This window comes from Rhinolophus ferrumequinum, chromosome 25 (genome assembly GCF_004115265.2).
Source record: "Rhinolophus ferrumequinum isolate MPI-CBG mRhiFer1 chromosome 25, mRhiFer1_v1.p, whole genome shotgun sequence".
NCBI lineage: Eukaryota > Metazoa > Chordata > Mammalia > Chiroptera > Rhinolophidae > Rhinolophus > Rhinolophus ferrumequinum.
The window spans coordinates 6,843,934-6,866,186 of record NC_046308.1 but is presented as its reverse complement, the minus strand read 5'-3'; the positions used below and the strand labels follow the sequence as shown (position 1 = coordinate 6,866,186).

The window sequence follows — 22,253 nt, the reverse complement described above, 5'->3', positions numbered from 1 at the left end:
TTAATCCCAGTTACAAAGCAGTGGTGGGGAGCAGAATGAGAGGTGTCCTATAACCTTCCTTACTCAGCTTTTCCTCTGTCTGCTGAGATCTCCTTAAAAAATTATAGGGTTCCAAGGAGCACAGTTGGAGAGCCAGTTGTCTACCTCATGTGCTGAACACTTAGCTTTCCAAAGCAGCGTGTGATATCTTTTTGTCAGTATACTTTGTCTTTCCCAATGCATTATAATTTTCCGGAGTTTAGAAATCATGTTTATAAAACTAGGGTTGTGTACGCCCCATGGTGTCTAGCATGATACCTAATAGATAGTAGGTACTACTCAATACGTATTCATCCTTTCAATTGATATTTTTAAAATGCTACATATTTTTACACTCACTACACCCAAACCAGGGAAAAACTAGTTTTTATTTTCTTACATAGACACATTGCCATAAATGATTGGAATTATAATTACCACTCACTTACAGGAAATTCAAGAAAGCAGTTATTCATAGCCAAACCTAAAAACAGCCTTCCCACAACTTGACATATCCAAAGTATGTTTTTCTAACAGACGGTTGCTTCTAGTAGGCATTTTAATATACTTTTGAAATTAAAAAAAAAAAAATCCCAAGTGTTAACTTTGAAAATAAGCCCTAAATGATTCTTACAGAAGTGAAAAAAGTCAGAAGCACAGGTAAGGGAGTAAAGTATTAAAGCATGCATCCAGGCTGTTTGAAGGTCTTTTAATTAAAATATTTACCTAACCTGTTGTGTGTGTGTGTGTTAGAAACGCACACATATTTAAATTTATATCTACGTGCCTAAAATGTTCATTTGTGAAGATTAGTATGAAATCATCTTTACTTCGGTTCAGTTTGAAATCGTAAGATTAAAAGTTACCATACCTCAAGATTCATTTATTTTTGTGCCAAGCAGGGTAAAAACAACCCCCTTTCTACTTATGGGTCACAAAACTCATTTTCCTTATTCAAGTGCCCTAGAGGCAAAGAAATGATTAGATGGTTCTCTTTTGAGAAGTGAAATCTTTTTTCTATTAAGGTAAGAAATTATTTTTAAATTTTGTATACGCTGTGGAACTGCGGGTGGTCGGCTTTCTGGTCTTGTTGTTCTGGTCTGTCCTGTCCTGAGAGTGTTGGCAGGTTGCGTGACTGCTCACCAGTGTGTTCTCCTTTATGTTAATATCTCCATCTACTGGGAGGTCAAGGTGTTGCCACTACTGGCTTTTATTTGCACAAAAACTTCAACATTTTTAAAGACAGGCGTTTGGTTGGGAATTTCAGCAGTTGAGACAAAAAGAGACTACAAGCAAGGCGTTGGGGTGGGGGGTGGGTACTGTACTGCAGAGAATTGGGGTGGGGGTACTTTTACTGCAGAGATGGATCCTGGTTTCCTGTCCTATCCCTACCATGTGGGAAGTCAGGATGACCTATGTTATGTTCATATTACTTTATACTAGCTTTTCCCGATGCATTCTCTCCTCAAAAGTTTCTAGTTGAAGGAACAACTTTGGGACTGACTTTTATGGATCTAACCTCAAAGACTTGAATTTTATGGTTATATAACTGTCATCTCCATGGTGTACCAAATAAACCACTTCTGACATTTTAAATATTAAATAGTTCTACTTGATAGGCCCAGAATTACAATTAGAAAATAGTTGTGGTCATTCAAAATGAACAGTATCCACCTCTGCATTTTTTAATAGGCAAGTGCTATTATTGTCTGGTGTATTTTGTAATGTAACTATAAGGTCTTAATATTTTATTTAGAACAGAGAGGTATATACCTTTGGAATGCTTTCAAGTTTCCTATAGTTTTGTGGCTAGGACCCTGATACCTTCAAATGTTAGTTTGCAGATGGTAGATTTTACAAAAATTTATTTTCAAGTTGGCCATTTGGAACAGTGCCTGTCATTTTCATCCCATTTTAGCAGCCTGCTTTCGTGACTCGTCATTGCTTGTAACTGCTTCTCTTCCAGAATGCCCTTTACGACCTATTCTGACCATGGCTAGCTTAACATTTACTTTTCTACTCCCTTTCTTCTTGGCCCTCACGGGGCTCTCTGACCATTTCTTTGCTTTGCCTTTTTTTTTTTAAATGGAAAAGTGGGGCCATTTGTTTGATCCTCCTCTGGCTATCCTTTTTTAAACTCTGTCTGCTCCTGTAGCCAGCCTGCTGGGTCTGGCTGGGGAAAATCCCACTGTGGTGCTGGTTAGGAATGTAGGGTTTCTAGCTCTTGCTGCAGCTTCAGGAGAGCTCAGCAGACTTTTTTTTTTTTTTTTTTAAACCAGTGTCTGCAACCTTAATGACCACCTCCTCCAGTCTTTTACTCCGTCTACCTCCTTTCCTTTATCCTCATTACAATGCTCTTTCTTCCTGCTTTTTAGAACATAAAGGTAGAGTCCTTAACATGGATCCATGGATTCCAAAATGGTTCGTAGAGACAATTCAGGGCATCGAGGAACTTGGATGGGAAAAATATTGCATCTTTATTTTCATTAACTTTTAATTGAAATTTAGCATTTATTTTGGTAGTTAATGTGGGCAACAAAACATTAGTATTAGTGGTACCTGTGACTTTAGCACCTATGGAACTCGGTTAATTTCATATCACTTGTATGGATGTGGGTGGATATCTCAAAAGTATTACTCACGCTTGTTTCCTCTTTAAAATTATAGTAATTAGATATGTTGTTAGATCTTATTGTTTACTGCATTAATAAAGCATATATATGCTATGGCACCAATTTGGTTTTTTAGATTTTAATAACTGCATCATTATAATTGATTTCCTTTGATTTCCTATGTATTTTATGCGACTAAATCCATAAGCTCCCCCCAAATGCCAAAGGGGTACATGGATCAAAGACAAAAGATTAAGAATCCCTAATCTAAAGGCTGTCTGAGGGTGTTGCCTCCACTTGTCCCCTTGGTTCTGTTGTTCCTACCCACACGCCCTGGGCCCTTACCGTGTTCATTGTCCCCATCTGGTTTCTTTATGCTATTCTTTAATTGTATTTTTAAATATTATCTATATAGTAAAATACATGGTTTAATATATACTTACAGTGTGAACATTTATAAAAACAGATGAGTATAAAATAAAAAGGTAATCTTACCTCTAGCCCCAAGTTCCACCTCCTTGGGGAAGCCTATGGACTTGGGTACAATTCAGAGAAATTTTATTTTTAATTTTACTGTAGTCTATGTTACAGCCCCTTCATTTCCCCCTCATAATCCCTGCTTGTGCTTTTAAAAGAAAATTTTTTTCACTTACAGTTGATATTCAATATTATTTTATATTAGTTTCCGGTGTACAGCATAGTGGTTAGATATTCATATAATTTATGCAGTGATTCCCCCCGATTAGTCTAGTACCCACCTGGCACTATACATAGTTGTTGTTGCAACGTTATTGACTATATTCACTATGCTGTACTTCAGATTCCCTTGACTATTTTGTAACTACCACTTTGTGTTCACCCAGCTCCCCAGCTCCCTTCCCCATGGCTACCATCAGTTTGCTCTATCTATGAATCTGTTTCTGTTTTGCTTGTTTATTTTGTTCTTTAGATTGCACATATAAATGAGGTCTCATGGTATATGTCTTATTTCACTTAGCACAATACCCTCTAGATCCATCCATGTTGTCGTGTCTTGATTGTGTTTTTGAAGGGCTAGATCAGCTGTCACTTTTAAAGCCACAGCCTTTTATTCCTCAGAATATGTTCTTAATTAAACTTTAGCACTTTTCACATTTGATTCTAAAAGATTTGCTTCATGTCTATAACAATCCTTCTATAACTGGGAGCTTCTGCAAGAAAACGCAGGGATTGTATCTTCGTCAAATATGAATCCCCAGATCATCCAAACTCAGTGATACTTAATAAATTCTAAAAATGGTCTCTCGGTTGTGAGATTGGCACCCACTGTAACTGATTCTCTATTGTGTATAGATTGGTCCATGTATAACTGATGGTATATGATGGGAAAATATTTTTAAGAGTCGTTGAAAAAAATGTCACCATATTCATAATTGATCAAAACAATATTATTGAAATAATTTTTTTAAATTTACAATGTCAGTGTTTGAGAAAAGCATATTTAATTGAGAAATGAAATGGATAGCAGAGGATTTTGGTGAATACTTGTCTGGGAGTATATCTGAGGGTTTCTGATGTTAAGTCTGAATGATTTTAAAATTTCATCTAGTTTTGTCATTTTGTAATTTTAATAAATTAAAATTTATATTTATTAATTTATAGTAGTATGTCGTTAGTATTTAACTTATGTTACCACTATTTTGGCCCTTTAAAACATTCTCAGATAACTTTGAGTGATTTCTCAGAGTCATAATTGACTGAGAGGTAAAAGGAAAAAACAAGGAGCAGAGCACCTACTTATCCTGTTTCCTGGGTGAGGGGCTGAGGGATACCCATGAGAGAGGGGGCATATTGGTTGAGTCATTTCTTTCTGAGCACCACCAGGTGGCACCACTGGCCCGGAATGCCTGGGTTTCTGTCCAGAATCAGCAGTAGGGAAGGTTTTGACAGCTTACCTGCTGTAGGGGTAGTATAGAGGGGTTGGGGTCTGGGAGCCGATAGTCTTTTGTACCTTTTCCCCATCTGGTCTAGAGATTTTTGTAAATTGGATGTTTATAAGGCAGGGAATGAAGCACATGACGAATTTATATCTATTTCATCTGATAATTTTTATTGTTTTTCTTTTTTTTTCTTTCTGTACCAGTAGTTCCTTCAGAAACAGGTAACCTTTTTCTAACAGTCACTCTGTGTTCTTGCATCTTGCTTTTATAATGCTTTTATAATTACCATAAAGGGTAATGGAAAATTAATATACTCTGACTTAATGGCATTAGAAAAATCTGCATGCAAATTCCCACAATTGCGATTAGATTATAGCCAGTTGATTTACTGTACTTTGCAGAAGTTCTAGCTACAACATTGTACCAACAATGTTTTTCAAAAATCCAAACATGGCTGTTAATAAAATATCATTTTCAGAATTTACAGTGGCAGATATTGGTAGCAGTGTAGAGTGGAATATCCAGGTGTTGCTTCCTTCTAGCTAATAATACAGCGTTGGCCTGAAATACAGTATTTATGACCAGGGTTTCCCCAGCATCCTGACACTATAATCTCACTTTGTGCTGACTCTCCTTTTTTGCACATCTTTCCCTAAATTTTTTACTCATCTTTAAAAAGTATTTTCTTTTGGAGAAATTTTTAAATCAAGGAATATAATTCCTTATTAACTGAAACCCACTTTTGCGTTTTCCCTTCCCCCGTTTCTGCTTTGAAAGAAAACCATAATGCTAAGTAACAACATGTGAATAGTTAATTTATTTTATAAGGTTGGTATTGTAAACAGAATATTTAAAATAAAAATGGATTGAAGAAGTAGATTATTTAATAAATGGCCTCTTAATACAACCTGAACTGTGATCAGCAGAGTGAAACTTGGTTCAGTATTAGATGCTTGCTTTTCCACATTGGCTCTCCTTCAGGGAACTTTTCTGATTTTGTTTAGAATTACACCGATAAAAGAATATTTAAACTATTTTTCTTGAATATTTCAATCTTTGAATTTCAGGATAGCTTAGGTCAGTCCCTAGTCTTTCCTCCATACTTTGACATATATACACACACATACCCTGCAGTGAAAAGTCCATTTATGTAGTTCTGTGAAAAAAAATCTCTTGCTGCTTTGAGCTTTAACTGGGAATAAACAGTGTTATCTGTAATGCTGGATTTCTGGCTAAGTAAATGCTTTATTCATTTAAATATATGCTTTTCAAAAAATAGTGTGATTAAAACATTAATAGGATCTTAAATATAAATTAATAATCCTGTTCTTGCAGAAGATAACATTACTGTTGGGAATTTTCCTGTCGTCTAGTTTTCTGTTATAGTTTTATGAGAATTAAAGTAGGGAATTTCAGCGTCCTAAGTTATTATTTGATATTTTCTTGGAACATTTCACATTCTTGGAAATACACATGGCAAAATTAATTTTTACCAAGAATTTGTGTAACTTTAAGAGCATGCAGAGTTGGATTTGACTCATGTGAGTGTCATGTAAAGCCATGTTTTTATTTTTAGGGCCATCAGTGGCTTCCAGCTGAAGATGGCATTCTGAAGACAGCATCAGTCTGTTAGAACCTCTTAGAAAGCTTTTCCAAAATGCAGGCATTTTCCAGTGAATAACTCCATCCTTCTCCCAGCTGAGGCCTGCTGCTCTGGGGTTCCCCTCGATATGCTCTTGGCTCTTATAATTGCTAGCAGTGGGAGCCATGCTGCTGGTAGAGCTGGCAGCTAAGCCCATTGGTGCAATTAATGCTTTTATTCCCGCACACGCACACACACATACACACACACACACCCATACATACACACCCATCTACCCCTAGTTTGGGATGAGAGGAGGTAAGAGCTAGCTAGGCTTGCAGTACCATGCCAGAATTTACTGCCTTGAATTTCTTATTTTGACATCACCTTGCCCACTTAGGGAGCTGATGATAGTTATAGAAGCAGTACCAAATCAGAAATCCCTCTGGAATTGTCTCTTGAAGGAGCCACAGCTGTTGATTCTTCCCTTCCTCCTCCTCCTTGGTGGCAGCTTTTGCAGTTAGGGTGAGGGCACCGTGACGGGGAGTCGGTACCCTAGCGGAGCCAGATCAGCAGAAGTATCACTGCCAAGCCCTGTGCGAGGTGACACCCTATGGGTCCAGCCAGTGAAGTGAAAGCCTTTATCTTCAAAGCATTTCCTAATGCTCTCATTGCCCAAGTGGACCTTTATTTAGCTGGGTCCTAACTCCCAAGTAGAGGAAAATTTCCTTTGCTGGATTGCAATTGTGAGATAGACAGTTCCTGTCAGCCAAACATGCTGGTGCCTCGCTGCTTTCACAAGCTAGTGCCCCTCAGTAACATTAGCAGAGGAGGAGAGGACAAGAAGTGAGAAAGTATTGATAGGAAGTCCAGATAGGCCTGCCACCTGAACCTTCCAGGGACAGATAACACTAGGGCTGAACTTTGTAAGTGTCTGTAGGGAAAAATGGGTTCTGGGATGAGATGGGTCACTTAGAGTGGCTTCAGTTTACTAATGGCAGGAATGTGTTAGGATACTGATGCCTGCATATAGACATGGGTTCGGAAAGTCACACAATCTCCCTATGTTTGGCTGTAGGAGCTCTGAGAGTATATCTAATTACTGAGTCCATTAAACAAAAGAGATCTTGTTTTAGATGGATTGATAGAAATTTTCTGGATTGCTTCTAAAACACAAAGTAGTTATTTTTAATATAATTTAAAGACTTGTGAATACATTAAAACATTTCATGTGGCTTAAAATTGTATGGGAAAACATGCCTTCATTAATAATCATCTATGATGCCATTTACTGAATTCAGTGTTTTGAAGGTTGTACTATTAGAAGCATTACATACCTCAAAGCGTACTGTTAGTGAATGTTATCCTTTCTATATCAGAAATTCACTTTCCATAATTATTTTTTAGCATACATCTTTGTTGATAATTTATATGTGTATAGTGTAGCCCATTATCTGATTGCTTGTATGATCTTTCAACCAGGACTATCTTTTGCAGATGCTTTTACTGACTCTGCTATCAGTGCTAAAGTGAATGGGGAACACAAAGAGAAGGACCTGGAGCCCTGGGATGCAGGTGAACTCACTACCAATGATGAACTGGAAGCTTTGGAAAATGACGTTGTAAGTAAAATCTTTGGATCAGTGTCAGACTATGGCCGTGTAATGTGGTCTGGCCTCCTATCACTTAGTTTTAATTTAAGCATGCTGTTGTTGCTGTTGTTGTTGGGAATATATTTAAAGTAGCAGTCTTAATGTGTAAATAAAGACTCCCGTCCCTCTGGAAATAATACAGAAAAATGTGTCTTTGGGATAATTACGAATTATTTCCATGTTTTAAAAGTAAGTCATAATAAGCAGCTTACAAATTTAAATTGGAAACCATGAGAAAGTAGAAATGCCAGCATATTTTGCTTTGAATGCTCTGCTGAAGAAGGCAGCCTAAAGCAAGTGGTGTCGTTATTATCTGTTGACTTTACCTAGAGGTGACGTGGAAGTACAACTTTTAGGTTTGTCTGAGGACAAGGTCCTAATTAATTATTAAGGTATATAGTTAGGTAATATTAGAATTGAAGCAATAAATAATTTCATGGTCTTACAATCATTCTCCACAAAAATCTGCTGTTTCTAAAAGCCTCTTGGCATATATTATTTTTATTTTCCCATAACACATCTATAAATGAAATGCTTAATAAAGACTATCTTTGGGATTCTGTAAATTATGTTTCTGTAGAGATAGAAAGCAAAGTCTCTTGCCAAAAATGAGTGTTTAAGAAGCAAAATTTGAATTGGGTGAAGAATCTTCCATTGAATATTACAGAGAAATCTTTATATAACAAATCTGTGTTTGATCTTTAAGTTGTTATTCAGTTATAAATACACAGGAAACACAGGATTATTTGGAAATGTGTAGGTAACATATTATTCGTTTTCAAACTTGAAAGAATCACACAGAACCTAATGCGAAGGTCCCTAGGTCTGTGCAGTGCATCACTTGTGTGCAGGATATGGAGAAGCAGGCGTTCCTTTTTATCGATAGGTGGATAAATTGGTAGATGCTTTCCAGAGAGCATTCTGGCAACATTTATCAAAATTTGAAATACTTACATACTTTGGTCTAGCAAGTCTATCTGTGAGAATTTATTTTTGCCCTAATATATCCATAAGACATGCAAATAATTATGTATGAGGATTTTTTTGCAGCAGTTTCTAGTAGTGAAAAATTGGAAACAGCCTTACTGTCCATCAGTGGAGTGTGGGTTAAATAGATTTATTGTGTCTCCATTCCACTGAAATACTGTGTCCACAAAAAAGAATAGTATTCTGATATGAAAAGATATCCAACTTAAAAGAGAAAACAAACTGCAGAACAAGAAGATCCTATTTGAATTTTTTAAAAAGAGAGCTGATTCTGTTTTTATATATGCATAGAAAATGTCTGGATTATGCCCAAGAAGTTAATAGTGGTTATGCATACTGAGATTGGAAGACGCTTACATTTTATTGGATGTCTTCCCACATGGTTTAGATTTTTTACATGGAGCACACACTACTTAAGTAATTTTAAAGTCTCCATAGGTAACTGTGATTTCCTGCCCATGTGTTAAGCCTGAAGAGTTGCTTTAGTGGTAGATTTATAGTTTTATCTGGAGTAGCACAAAAGAACCCAAGATTGATGGATGACCTTAGAAGCAAGCTTTAGTGAAGTTGCCATCAACATTGCTTGGGTGATTCTGTGTCCTTTCTTCTGAGACAGAAAACGATTATGCACTGTATTTTGGCCCTTTCCACCAGTCAGGCTTTAAAAGACGGGTTTAAACAATAGAGAGAAGTGATTACACAGACATTAATATTCACCAGTGAAGATTCTTCCAGCCTCTACCCCTGATTGGTTGATTCTTATATATTTTTTTTTTTTTTTTTTTTTTTTAAAGATTTTATTGGGGAGGGGGAACAGGACTTTATTGGGGAACAGTGTGTACTTCCAGGCCTTTTTTCCAAGTCAAGTTGTTGTCCTTTCAGTCTTAGTTGTGGAGGGCACAGCTCAGCTCCAGGTCCAGTTGCCGTTGCTAGTTGCAGGGGGCACAGCCCACCATCCCTTGCGGGAGTCAAACCAGCAACCTTGTGGTTGAGAGGACGCGCTCCAACCAACTGAGCCATCCGGGAGCTCAGCGGCAGCTCAGCTCAAGGTGCCGTGTTCAGTCTTAGTTGCAGGGGGCGCTGCCCACCATCCCTTGCGGGACTCGAGGAATCGAACTGGCAACCTTGTGGTTGAGAGCCCACTGGCCCATGTGGGAATCGAACCGGCAGCCTTCGGGGTTAGGAGCACGGAGCTCTAACCGCCTGAGCCACGGGGCTGGCCCGATTCTTATATATTAAAGAATGTAGTTTAGCTTTTGAGAATGGCAGTTTTCTCATAGAATCGCAGTGTTATCTACATTGAGGTTACAGGTTAGAGCACCAAGTCCCAGAATTTCTTTGCTGAGGACCCACAGCTGCTAATGGCAAAGTCAGTTCTAAAACTCAGTTCTTGTGACTTTGTCTAGGAATTAATTACCTGTTCGCTCTGTCATGCTGCCTTCCCTTTGAGCATGCCCAGGAGGAAGGAGAGGATGGCAGGGATCTAGTACTGTGCTCCCACCTTGAACTGGTGATGCAGCGGGAAAGCTGTGGGAAAGCTTTGGCTTCTCCCTTCCTTCCCCCAAAACACTAGAAATATTTTTGGCTGTCAAAAAGCACCCCTCGTCCTGCACTGAGCTAATGATCAGTCAAGTCAAGAAGGTTTCAGGTAAATACCCTATAGAAAAATGCCTGTCAGGGAGTAGGGGAACGGGAGAATCTTAACCTAAAGGCTTATTTTATGAAATAACTAAAATGTTCGAAACTTTTATTCATAATCTCAAATAATTGTATAGTTTACCAACTTATAGGGGCCATATGTAGAAGAAAAGTTTTTCCTGAAAATATTTCTAAAGGAAAGTTTTGCCTATTTTTAAAAATTTGCTAGATTTGCTAGTATACTATGATATTGTTGATGTAGATATTGAGTGTAACTGAATTAAAGAAGACAAATACTTTGTCATTTTGAAAAATGAGCTTTGTTTTCTTCTAGTCTAATGGATGGGATCCCAATGATATGTTTCGATATAATGAAGAAAATTATGGTGTAGTGTCTACATATGATAGCAGTTTATCTTCATATACGTAAGTTTTAAAAGTTTGCTTTTATTTTAATACATTCGTCTTTGATTTTCATCAACTTAAAGTTGAATAAATGTTTCTGTTGGATTTTAAATTAAACAATTTTATGAAGCAATATCCTGTTACTACCTAGGCTGATAAATTCCCATTGAAATAAGGAATACATGTAGTTTACCTATACCCTAAGTTTATGCTTTAAATGAATTTTATTTTTGTTTTGTTTTTAAGTTGTAAAAACTAAATTTGCAAGTATAGAGGTTATGCAGGAATAGTCTATTTAACCAATTTTGGAAATGTTACATTCCTCTAAGGAACAGGTAACAAAATAATTCAGAATTTGATTTATAAATAAATAGATCACTGTAACTCTGACAGTTTTACCAGCATTTCAAATTCTAAACTCTTAATAGTTGATTATGACAGATACATAAATTTGACTTTAAAATACACTCACTTTGTTTTTTTTCTTTTCCTTATGTTTCAGGGTTCCCTTAGAAAGGGATAATTCAGAAGAATTTTTAAAACGAGAAGCAAGAGCAAACCAATTAGCAGAAGAAATTGAATCAAGTGCCCAGTACAAAGCCCGGGTGGCCCTGGAAAATGATGATAGGAGCGAAGAAGAAAAATACACAGCAGTTCAGAGAAATTCCAGTGAACGTGAGGGCCACAGCATAAACACTAGGTATTTAAAGGAAATCATGATGCAGTATTTTGGATACACAACTCAAGGTCTGTGTGAGAAGGTGTATTTTATATTTCATCTTCCTTTAATGTAGCTTAGGTAGAGAATGCAAATGGAATTGGATTAAGATTCTATTAGAGAAAAGATTATAGTAATCTTGGAAAATATTTTTCAAGTGTCAGCTCTGTGAAGCCAAGGGTTGGATGTACAGTGATGAGCAAGCCAAGGTCTGGAAGAGTTCATTCAGATTAGAGGTGTGTTCAGAGTACTAGCAACCTTCAGAGTGAAGAGAAACTAGCGTAACCTGTAGGGTCAGAGGAGATGATATTTTGTGCTAGGATAGTAAATCTGTCCGCCACTCAGAGAAGTAAGAAGAATTCCTCACATGGTGAAAAGACGTGTGAAGGAACGTGGCCAGCTGAGGAAAAGGCTAGTTGTTCCTTATATATGGGATACAGGGTGCATGTTGAGGGTGCAGTGGTGGCAGCTGGTGATAGGAAATGACATAGTAAAGGACTTTATGTGTCACATTAAGGGGATGGCATGACTGAGCTCGATATTGAGAAGTGGCCGAAACATGGAGACAAGTTAGTGTTTTGAAATAGTTCAGATGTTAAAACTTGGTAACCAGCTAGACCAGGGCTGGTGATAGAAAGGTTAGAAAAAACCAAGGCTGACCATGAAGTTTATGTGATAATTAAATGGATTGATGATTGTACTGTAATGGAGATAGAGAGCATGGAGCAAGTTTGAGGGGAGATACAATGAGTTCATTTGTGTAATTTATTGCATTCGAGAGGCTTGCAAGTCTTTCATTCATTTATTCTTGAATGTGTAGAGAAGCACCTACTATAAACCTGGTAGAGTGAGATAGACATCCTGTCTTCAAGACACTCACAGCTTAGAATCTGGTGATTTGAATTAAAGTGGTCAGTGGGAGACGCTGAGACGGTGGAGCTGGCAGTGTGGATTTGGGACTCATCAGCATTGCTGAGATCGAAGCCATGAAAAACCAATGGGTAGGCACAGAGAGAAGAGATCTCAGAAAACAAAGTAGAGAAAGCCAAGGAAAAAGAAAGTTTCCAGAAGACAGGCGATGATCGATACAATCAGCCATGAAGAGGCCAAGTAGGATGAGAATGAACACACATCTGTTAAACTTTGTGCTTAGGAGGAGAATCTGAGGGAAAGGGGAGGACAGAGGCTGGAACTCCGTGTGAGGTGGAAGAATAGGGGTGTCTGCGAGTGAGGCAGTTTGGTTTAGTGTTTCACTTTTCTATAACAAGCACCCTTCTGCCTAAATTACTTTTAGATTTGTTTCATTGGCCTGGTACCTATTAGGATAAAATGATTTAGAGGATCTCTCATTTTTAGGGAAAATAAATATATTCCTCCTGGACAAAGAAATAGAGAAGTCATATCCTGGGGAAGTGGGAGACAGAATTCGCCGCGTATGGGCCAGCCTGGATCGGCCTCCATGCCATCAAGACCCACCTCTCACACTTCAGATTTCAATCCGAATTCTGGTTCAGACCAAAGAGTAGTTAATGGAGGCAAGTATTTTGACCAAATTTGTCAATGTCATTGATCAAATATATATAGTTTTCTAAATATTTACAAGTTTACATGATTGATAAGAATGTGCACACCTCTTAACGATTTCTGTGGAGTAATTTTTGCTTCAAAATCATTTAAATTTGCCTTTGTGGATATCAAATTAGTAAAATTAGTAAAAGGTAGCATAAGTCATTGAAATATATTTACCATGATGAAATACTCATGTATTAAGATAAAGTGCTAAATTTAACCAAAGACATTCATTTGGCCAAAAAAACACTCCACATGTAAAGAAATTGGAAACTTTGCGTGGGTTCTCTCAATTTTAAAAACACTGGATGATGAAATTATTTATACGTAGTTTACATGGAAAATCCTACTCTGTGTGAAACACTCGGTGGTTAATATAGATCCATTTTCCATTACTGTTTGTATATTCATATTCTGTTTACTTAAAGGATTTGGGGTAACTTGTAATACAAGACATGACCCAGAGTCACGTGAAGAAAATGAAGAAAGAAATGTGCTAAAAAAACAAACAAGTCTTAGTGTGAGGGTTGATATTGCAGTTTAACTTAAGTAAAAGAAACTTGAATTTTTAGTAGGAAGATATTTTTCACTCTACGTCTAAATCTAGATTGAATATAGCTCATCGGTCATGGATCTTTCATATAAGTCAGAGATACTAAACAGCTGTAATATAGACAGTATGGAGATGCGGCAATTAATAATAGCAATAGTATGTTACTAACTTAGGGAGAAAAGTGGGCCTTCTATTTTTAGGTACTGAAGTTTGGAAAATTAGAAAAATAGAGAACACGAAGTTTCCAATTTCATTTGTTTTCGCTGAGTCTCCAGAATTCCTTTCCAAATGAACACTCTTGAGTATTTTCTATACTTAGTATTGGGGGTATTTGAAATTTCTTTGCTCACTGAGTAAAGAATTTTAGTTATTCATGAACCGAATTTTCAAAGTAAAAAATCCTGAAGGGGGCTAAGAAATGTATGATACTCAAGTGTGTGGAACTCTATGGAGAGGAAACCTGGACTATTTCCTAAGGTAAGTGATATGTTACATGTTAGCTGTATTTTGACTTATGCATATCCATCAGTGTCAATATATTTGGTGTTGACTGCTCTGTAGTTGCACTGTTTATTAAGCAGTCTCTTCGATAAGTTAATTACCTTTTAGATAAATAAAATGCATAATTATATAGAAGGTCCCCCTTCTTTTTCTGATTTGGTAAGATTAAAATGTTTTTTGAAAGAATAATGGATATTAACCTTTGTCACTCCTGTGACTCTAGAAAATAGAAGTAATGTTTTATTTCTACTTAAAAGGACTTGCTGTAATGAGATTTCAAACTGAACCTTACGTTCAAGTATAAGTAGATGAAAAATTACAGATGGTTATGAGAAACCAGCATTTTTAATGTGATATATAATATCTGCTGCTTATTTTCATGTTTCCAAAGCTAAACCTAATGTAAATAATCTTATTCCTGAGTTTTGTGATTTATTGTGTGAAATTCATATATGCTAATACTCCTTTTAATATTGATAACTGAGAAACAGTTACAGAAGCAGGATTAATAGGCAAAATCTTAACTGTCTTCTTCAATAGTATGTGTAGATCCTAATTAACCCTTTGGGAACGTGTATTCATTTAAACAGACTTAATTTTAAGGAGGTTAAAGTAAAATGTGAATTTATGTCAGTTTAAGTTATGCTAAAACTTATCACAAATCAAATGACTGTCCTCAAAGGGTTAAAATGTACAAGAAATCATTTTTGTCATTTTACTTTTTTTCTGTTTACTTTTTCCCTCATTTTTTTCTTTAGTTTTTATACTTTCCTTCATATCATTTGTTCTGTCAGGTGTTCCCTGGCCATCGCCTTGCCCATCTCCTTCCTCTCGCCCACCTTCTCGCTACCAGTCAGGTCCCAACTCTCTTCCACCTCGGGCCGCCACCCCTACACGGCCGCCCTCCAGGCCCCCCTCGCGGCCATCCAGACCCCCGTCTCACCCCTCTGCTCATGGTTCTCCAGCTCCTGTCTCTACTATGCCTAAACGCATGTCTTCAGAAGGTACAATACCACAATTTGTTCATGTTTTTGTTTGTCTTTGTTTAACTCCTATGTGAGTTTATAATTACAAAATAGTTTCCTCTTCATTATTTGATAACCTATAATTTCCGTGTTTTAACTTTAGTTTATTAAAACTATTTCTATTAACCTTTTGTTCATTAGAGAGAAATTTGATAAATGCTGTGTGAAGCTGTGAACTATCCTCAATTGTAAAAAGGGGGTTTATCTCTGCCTAGTATTGCTGCTCTGTTACCTAGGTCTGCCCCACGGGTCTTCTCCCTCCCAGGTCACACTGTATGCAGTGGTTTCTTCACCACTGCAGTGAACTTTCTTCACCCAGTGTGGACTGACTGTCGAACCTATTATTTTACAGCTCCTTGGCCAAGGTACTAGTGAACATACCTGTTGGCTGTAGGCAGGAGTGGTGGTTTTAGGGGTCCTTTCTGAGAGGGATATTCCATGAAGTTGCCTTTGTCTGTCAACCCTTAGATTACAGTGCAGAGTTTGGTTTTATGTTTGGGGAATTAAAAAAAAGAGCCCTGCAAAATTTTATAATGAAAGTCTGCTTTACTCTGGAAGAAGCCCTTGATTTAATATAAAATTGTTCATAAAAACCATGTATGAATTTTAATCTTTAGGTATGTTTTTGCCCTTGTAAAAAAAAATCCTGTAATATTCATTCAATATTTGATGTTAATTCACCATTGCGACATATCAAATATGTAGATGTGTTGTAGAAAGGTAACATTTTAATTTAAATGCAGCATAAATTAACGTGTTTTCTAAATGATAATGTCCTTTTGATGTTTAGGGTATTTGTGTTAAAATTTTAATCTGATTTTTTATTAAAATACAGTTGATAAAGCTTATGTTGAGACTAATATAGTTTTCTGGAGTGAAGTGCTTCCCTGGGGGAAAACTGTTGGCTGTTTTTGATAAATTGTCGCCATGCAGTCAGGGAGATCTGCATGACTAAAGTGGCTAACCTTCAACAGCATGTTGCACTGATTTTCAAGGTGACTTCGGTACTCAAAAGTGCCTGTAATGGTGGCCACCGAACAGAATGTTAAATTCTGTTGAAGTATTTTTTACAGTCCATTGTTTGAATAAGTGTTTATATCACGAGAATATGTTGGATTTAACAGGACTCCTTAGTGAGCAAGAACGTCCTCACTATAGTAAGATGTAAGCACTGCTTGTGGACTGACTGTTCACACAGAAGTATACCTTCTGCATATTCAGGGATGCTACATTCAATTTTTCTTTTTAACTAATATGAATTAAAATATGTTTTCTGGTCATGTAGTTAGGTGACACTGAAGCATTTTTAAGTGTGAACTTAAAACTATTAAATATAGTGGTTTTCTGTGTTTAATACAGGGCAATCAATACATTTTGTTTCTGTAAGTATTTGATATATTACCAAAAATAATGAGTTTTTTAAAGTTGCAATTTGATTTCATTGAGCTAGACCAACCTACTTTCTCTGTCTTTTTCTAAAAAGGATGTTAAAAAGTGTGTAAATATGCAAATATCTAATTCTTAAATCATTCTTTGATATAAATCATTTGTGTGTGTGTGTGTGTGTGTGTATTTGAAAACTATAATATATAACATTATCATTCTTTTTAAGATCGTGTCCATTATTAAATTCCTAATGAGGACACAAATTAATTGAACATAAAGAGTGGCAGCAAAGTAAGGGTGAGGGTGAGGAGCCTGGATTTTGATATTAAGAATGACTTTTGCCAGGTGTTAGGCTTCTCTGGTGAGAGCCATTTTGTCCAGTTTTCACCTGACTGTTTTGTTTGAAAGCACAGTAGACTTCTTTAGAAATAGAAATTGCTGATGGGATGACAATTAATGATGTATAATTTTGATAATTCGTATAGTGAAAATTTCTTCCCCAAATGTCAATTATTCTGGTCTTAAAAGTAATGCTTTAAACACTGGAATTTTCAGCTCACAGCTTGTTAAGTCTGAGAAACTGCTTATAGGTGAGGACTGTTTTAAGCCATGGGTTGTAAAATTCATCACCATGGCAGAAGAAGTAGATAAACTAAGATTTTGGAGAAATTTGAGAAGGGTATGTACATACATTTCAGTAGTACAAAGATATATAGGGCTTAATAATCTTTTGTTTAAAAATGTTGTTTTTTATAGTTTTAGAAGTAATATAGAAAATTTAAGGGAAAAAGCTGAAAGTATATGGTAAAATTAAAAATTATTCCATCATGTTGCCGTAACTTCTATTGACATGTTTATTTTGATATGCTTACAAATAATGGATATAGGTTAAACAACTTGCTAAAATCTTTGAAGAATTATGACATCTTATTTGATTTCCTACCACAAATTTCATCCCTCCCTTTCTTTAAAAATAAAGGGAAGGGCCGGCCCGGTGGTTCAGGCGGTTAGAGCTCCATGCTCCTAACTCCGAAGGCTGCCGGTTCGATTCCCACATGGGCCAGTGGGCTCTCAACCACAAGGTTGCCAGTTCGATTCCTCCAGTCCCGCAAGGAATGGTGGGCTCCGCCCCCTGCAACTAAAATTGAACACGGCACCTTGAGCTGAGCTGCCGCTGAGCTCCCGGATGGCTCAGTTGGTTGGAGCACATCCTCTCAACCACAAGGTTGCCAGTTTGACTCCCGCAAGGGATGGTGGGCTGCGCCGCCTGCAACTAGCAACGGCAACTGGACCTGGAGCTGAGCTGGAGCTGAGCTGTGCCCTCCACAACTAAGACTGAAAGGATAACAACTTGACTTAGAAAAAAGTCATGGAAGTACACACTGTTCCCCAATAAAGTCCTCTACCCCTTCCCCAATTAAAAAAAAAAAAAAAAGGAAATAAAATAAAATTTATTTATAAAACTTTGTGTCATTCTACAAAATAATTCTGAAAGAATATAGCCAAAATATGTATGGCTTTTTTTCCCCCCCTTTTTTTCTTTAAACAAGGAGAAACTAAGAGAATGGGGTGTGTGCGAATGGGGTGTTTGTATATTTAGCAGGAAAGTAGTATTGATGGACATTGTGGCATTTATGTGATGTTCACTGTTCCTTTCTTAGGGCCTCCAAGGATGTCCCCAAAGGCCCAGCGACACCCTCGAAATCACAGAGTTTCTGCTGGGAGGGGTTCCATTTCCAGTGGCCTAGAATTTGTAGCCCATACCCCACCAAGTGAAGCAGCTGCTCCTCCGGCAGCACGGACCAGTCCCGCAGGGGGCACGTGGTCATCCGTGGTCAGTGGGGGTAGGTAACACCTGGCTTGGACATAATGACAGTGTTTGTTTGCATAATTCTGCTAGATGCACAAAGGGCTGAGCTCAAGCTCTGTTTGAGGAGTATAAGTGTGTATATTACAAATGGAGTAACCAGGAACTGGGAAACCTATTATTTTTATTCTGGGCTCTACCACTTAAAGTGTCGCCATATGTTAGAGCAAACCATGTGATCATTCTGAATTTCAGTTTTCTCAATGAGTAAAATAATTCTTGCCTAGTTTACTTGATGGACTTGTGATGAGATTCATATGATAGTCATAAGTATGAATATACTTCATATAGTTTTATAAAGTGCCATTCAAATATAAGTCAAATTCAGTACGTAACACTGTTCGGAGGGACCGTATTTCCTATCTTCTTAGCAACTTGATTCATTCCGCAAACATTATTTTGGGCTTTATAGTAGTTGGTGCTTCTATAGCGTCTGTATATGGCACTAATTCCTGGCTATATTTCCTTTATAAGGAGTATCAAACACCAGGAGGGGCCCAAGTTTTATCTGTGACTAGCCTGAGGAATGTGCTGACAGCATCTATGAAAGTGTAAAAAATACACTTGACAAGATATTATAATTAGGCTAAGACTGCTTTTGCTACTTATGTTTTGCTTCCATGATAACGGTGGAGAGTTATTACCGCCTGCACTGACTGAGGCTTTTTGGACTTAATCAGTGAATAGAACCTTTAAAAGAAAAAAGATCTTTAAGCTCTATAAACAAAAATATACTCAACTCTATTAAATGTCTTTAGTTGATATACACTGTTCAGCTTCATGTATGCATAATTATATTGTAAATTCCTTTGAACTTTCTATTTTCTTCTTTGATCTTCAATTATAAGGAAATAATTCAATTAACAAAGTAGAATTTTTAAAAATCTTTATTTCTTCAGTTGCACCATTAATCATTTGACAAATCAGATGATCTGGAAATGAATTTTGAGAGTAAAACATGATTATAGAAGTGAGAGAGAAAAACAGAGATACACGCAGAACAGTGTTACAGGTTTGCTCTTTATACTAATTAGAAAAATGGCAATTGTTGAATAATAGTTTTCTTCCATGATCTTTGTGACTTAAAAAAAAATGAAGAACCACTAACATGAAGCAAATTAAACAATTTTCTCTAAATCTTTGAATCTGAGTTCCACAAATGTTATAATGGAATATGAAACCTATTAGATATTTATTTTGAAGTTCTGGCATATGAACCCCCGCTTGGGTTAACTTCCCCTTTGGGCTAAACTGAATCCTTGATTTCCTTCGTTACTACAGAATGGATCTTTTATGGCAAGAAAGAGCATATAGGATTGGCTGCAAGATGCTAAACGGTGTTTGAGTGTATTATTTGAAGGAGAAACGAATAAGCCTACTTTTTAGGGTTTCCCCTCCACACATACACCTTTTTTAAAGAAGCAGTCTTACTTTTTAGTAGATAATGTTGCTATATTTACTATTTAAAATGGCATTTATCTTGCCTTGGAAATCCATTTTCTAACTTCATTTAAAATACCGCCTTTAGAATTAATCAATTTAGTTAGAAGGAAAAATTGCAGTTGTGCTTAGGTATTAGTAGTTGCTGTTCTTCAGCTATTTGTATTCTCAGTTACCACCACTCTTCTTAAGACTATGGGAAAGAAAGCAGGGTGATGGGATAAAGACTCATTGGGAATGGGGGCTGGATAGGACTATTTTGCCTAGATCTTCAGAGAAACCTCTTTGAGGAAGTGACACTTGAGCTGAGAATGTAATGGATAACTTTTCTTTTTCTCCTAGTTCCCAGATTATCCCCTAAAACTCACAGACCCAGGTCTCCCAGACAGAACAGTATTGGAAATACTCCTAGTGGACCAGTTCTTGCTTCTCCCCAAGCTGGTATTATTCCAACTGAAGCTGTAGCAATGCCCGTTCCAGCTGCATCTCCTACGCCTGCCAGTCCTGCATCCAACAGAGCTGTTACCCCATCTATTGAGGGTACGTAAGAAAGGGCTTCCAGATCCATAAGGTCGTTTGTGAAGTACAGTGATACAGGTTTAACATTACACGAAAACCACTATGTTGTTTTATTCATAAGTATGTATTTGCGTGCACATGTAAAATTTTATGTAAATGAAGTTAGTTCTTTAAGTAATACTGCTAATTTCTTAATGAGTGTTGGCAAGATTAACATTTACGGCTAGTAAATATCAATATCAATATAATTATTGGTGTTTCATATGTCTGCAAAGGCGAAACCTTCTTTAAATGGAATTTTTTTTCCCCCAAAATAGTTGCATATTTTCCCACTTTACTTTTCTAACTTCTATTGTAACTTTGAACTTAAAAAAAAATTATCTTCTAGCTAAGGATCCCAGGCTTCAAGATCAGAGGCAGAACTCTCCTGCAGGGAATAAAGAAAATATGAAGCCCAGTGAGACATCACCTAGCTTCTCAAAAGCTGAAAATAAAGGTTAGAGCTTTAAAAAGTCTTTATATATAACTGTAGAAATAGGAAGGAGTATGTCTGATCTCTTGCCTGATACAGAGTATTTTTGGTTAACACTTTTTCTTGGTATTGTGCATATTTATATTTACATGCATAATTTGACAAATGCCAGTCTATACTTAATATATTGAAATTTTTGTTATATTTCATAATAGAACTTACTTTGATTTCTAACATCCCATCCTAAAAGAATTTTAAGTTCAAGATTAGAAATAAATCTATATCTAATAGTTCTTAATTTTACAGGTATCTCACCAATTGTTTCTGAGCATAGAAAACAGATTGATGACTTAAAGAAATTTAAGAATGATTTTAGGGTAAGTGTTGTGTTAAAATTTTTAAAAACAGATATTAAACATTACTAAGAATTTTTATATCATCCATTTACAAAAATGTATTATATGTATACCCACAAACATCGAACCATGTGTATAGAAAGGTAAACATTCTTAAAAGTTGTCTTTGTCTATGTTCTAAGTAGGGTAACTAAAACCATGAGATTTGGTAAGAACAATACAGATATCAAAGGAGAGAATATAATTTTGACATTTGAAGCTACCATAACATAGTATTTGATGTTCATTTAATGACTTTATTCATTGAAGAGCAGAGCAAGGTTAAAGCAATAATCATCTGAGGTGGCGAGTGGAAGATATACTGCCCCCTGGTGTTCTGACATAGTTGCAGATTTACACTGTGCACAAATGTATTGTGGCAGAAATCTTTGTGTAATATCATTTCTTTATCTTAAGACTTACTGAACATACTCTAATCTCTTCTGGAGAACTATTTCATTTTTTTGCACAATATTTAATATATTATGCATATCAAGGTATATTTGGAACCAAACAGTATTGGTCATAATCTGTAAACTGTTAAATGAAAAAAATATATAAATTATTTTTATAAATTAAAAAAATAAAATAAAGCTCATTAAAAGGGAAAAAAGGTGTATTTTCAGACCAACTCAAGAAATCGTCCTGAAATTTAGCTTCTTAGGAAGACAAGGTCTGATTATCAGCCTTTGAAAAAAATGACTGACTTAAAAGACGAATAAATCACAGGCAAAAGGCAGCCGTTTTCTAGCTGACGCTGTCCTGTGTACTGGCCCTCCTCAGCTGCAGCCTCCTGCTAGAGGGAAGGGTTTCGTTCCTGTGCAGTTCTTTATACTGTATAGGAATGGATCCCTAAGCAACAGGTGATATTATTATATAATCTTCAATATGATATAAATAGTGTCATGCTGTAGGTATTTTTGCTCATTTGCTGTTATTTCCTCAGCATTCTTTTTTACAATCATCAGTCCCTTCTTAGATTATACTTGCATTGA

General features: G+C 36.5%; 1 protein-coding gene across 21 annotated transcripts in view; it reads left to right on the top strand.

Moving 5' to 3' along the window:
• ATXN2 (ataxin 2) overlaps window positions 1-22,253 on the top strand; it is a 111,587-nt gene that overhangs the window by 58,691 nt on the left and 30,643 nt on the right. For 4 of the 21 annotated variants that reach the window (XM_033097366.1, XM_033097369.1, XM_033097368.1 and 1 more), the window contains exons 6-15: window positions 4,756-4,770; window positions 7,629-7,753; window positions 10,743-10,834; window positions 11,316-11,513; window positions 12,888-13,066; window positions 14,913-15,158; window positions 18,227-18,409; window positions 20,215-20,412; window positions 20,780-20,887; window positions 21,170-21,240. In XM_033097366.1, the coding sequence (XP_032953257.1) occupies window positions 4,756-4,770; window positions 7,629-7,753; window positions 10,743-10,834; window positions 11,316-11,513; window positions 12,888-13,066; window positions 14,913-15,158; window positions 18,227-18,409; window positions 20,215-20,412; window positions 20,780-20,887; window positions 21,170-21,240 (1,415 nt within the window). Of the gene's footprint in view, window positions 1-4,752; window positions 4,771-7,613; window positions 7,754-10,742; window positions 10,835-11,315; window positions 11,514-12,887; window positions 13,067-14,912; window positions 15,159-18,226; window positions 18,410-20,214; window positions 20,413-20,779; window positions 20,888-21,169; window positions 21,241-22,253 lie in introns of all 21 variants that reach the window. The other 17 variants (XM_033097379.1, XM_033097364.1, XM_033097363.1 and 14 more) reach the window with 8 other exon arrangements.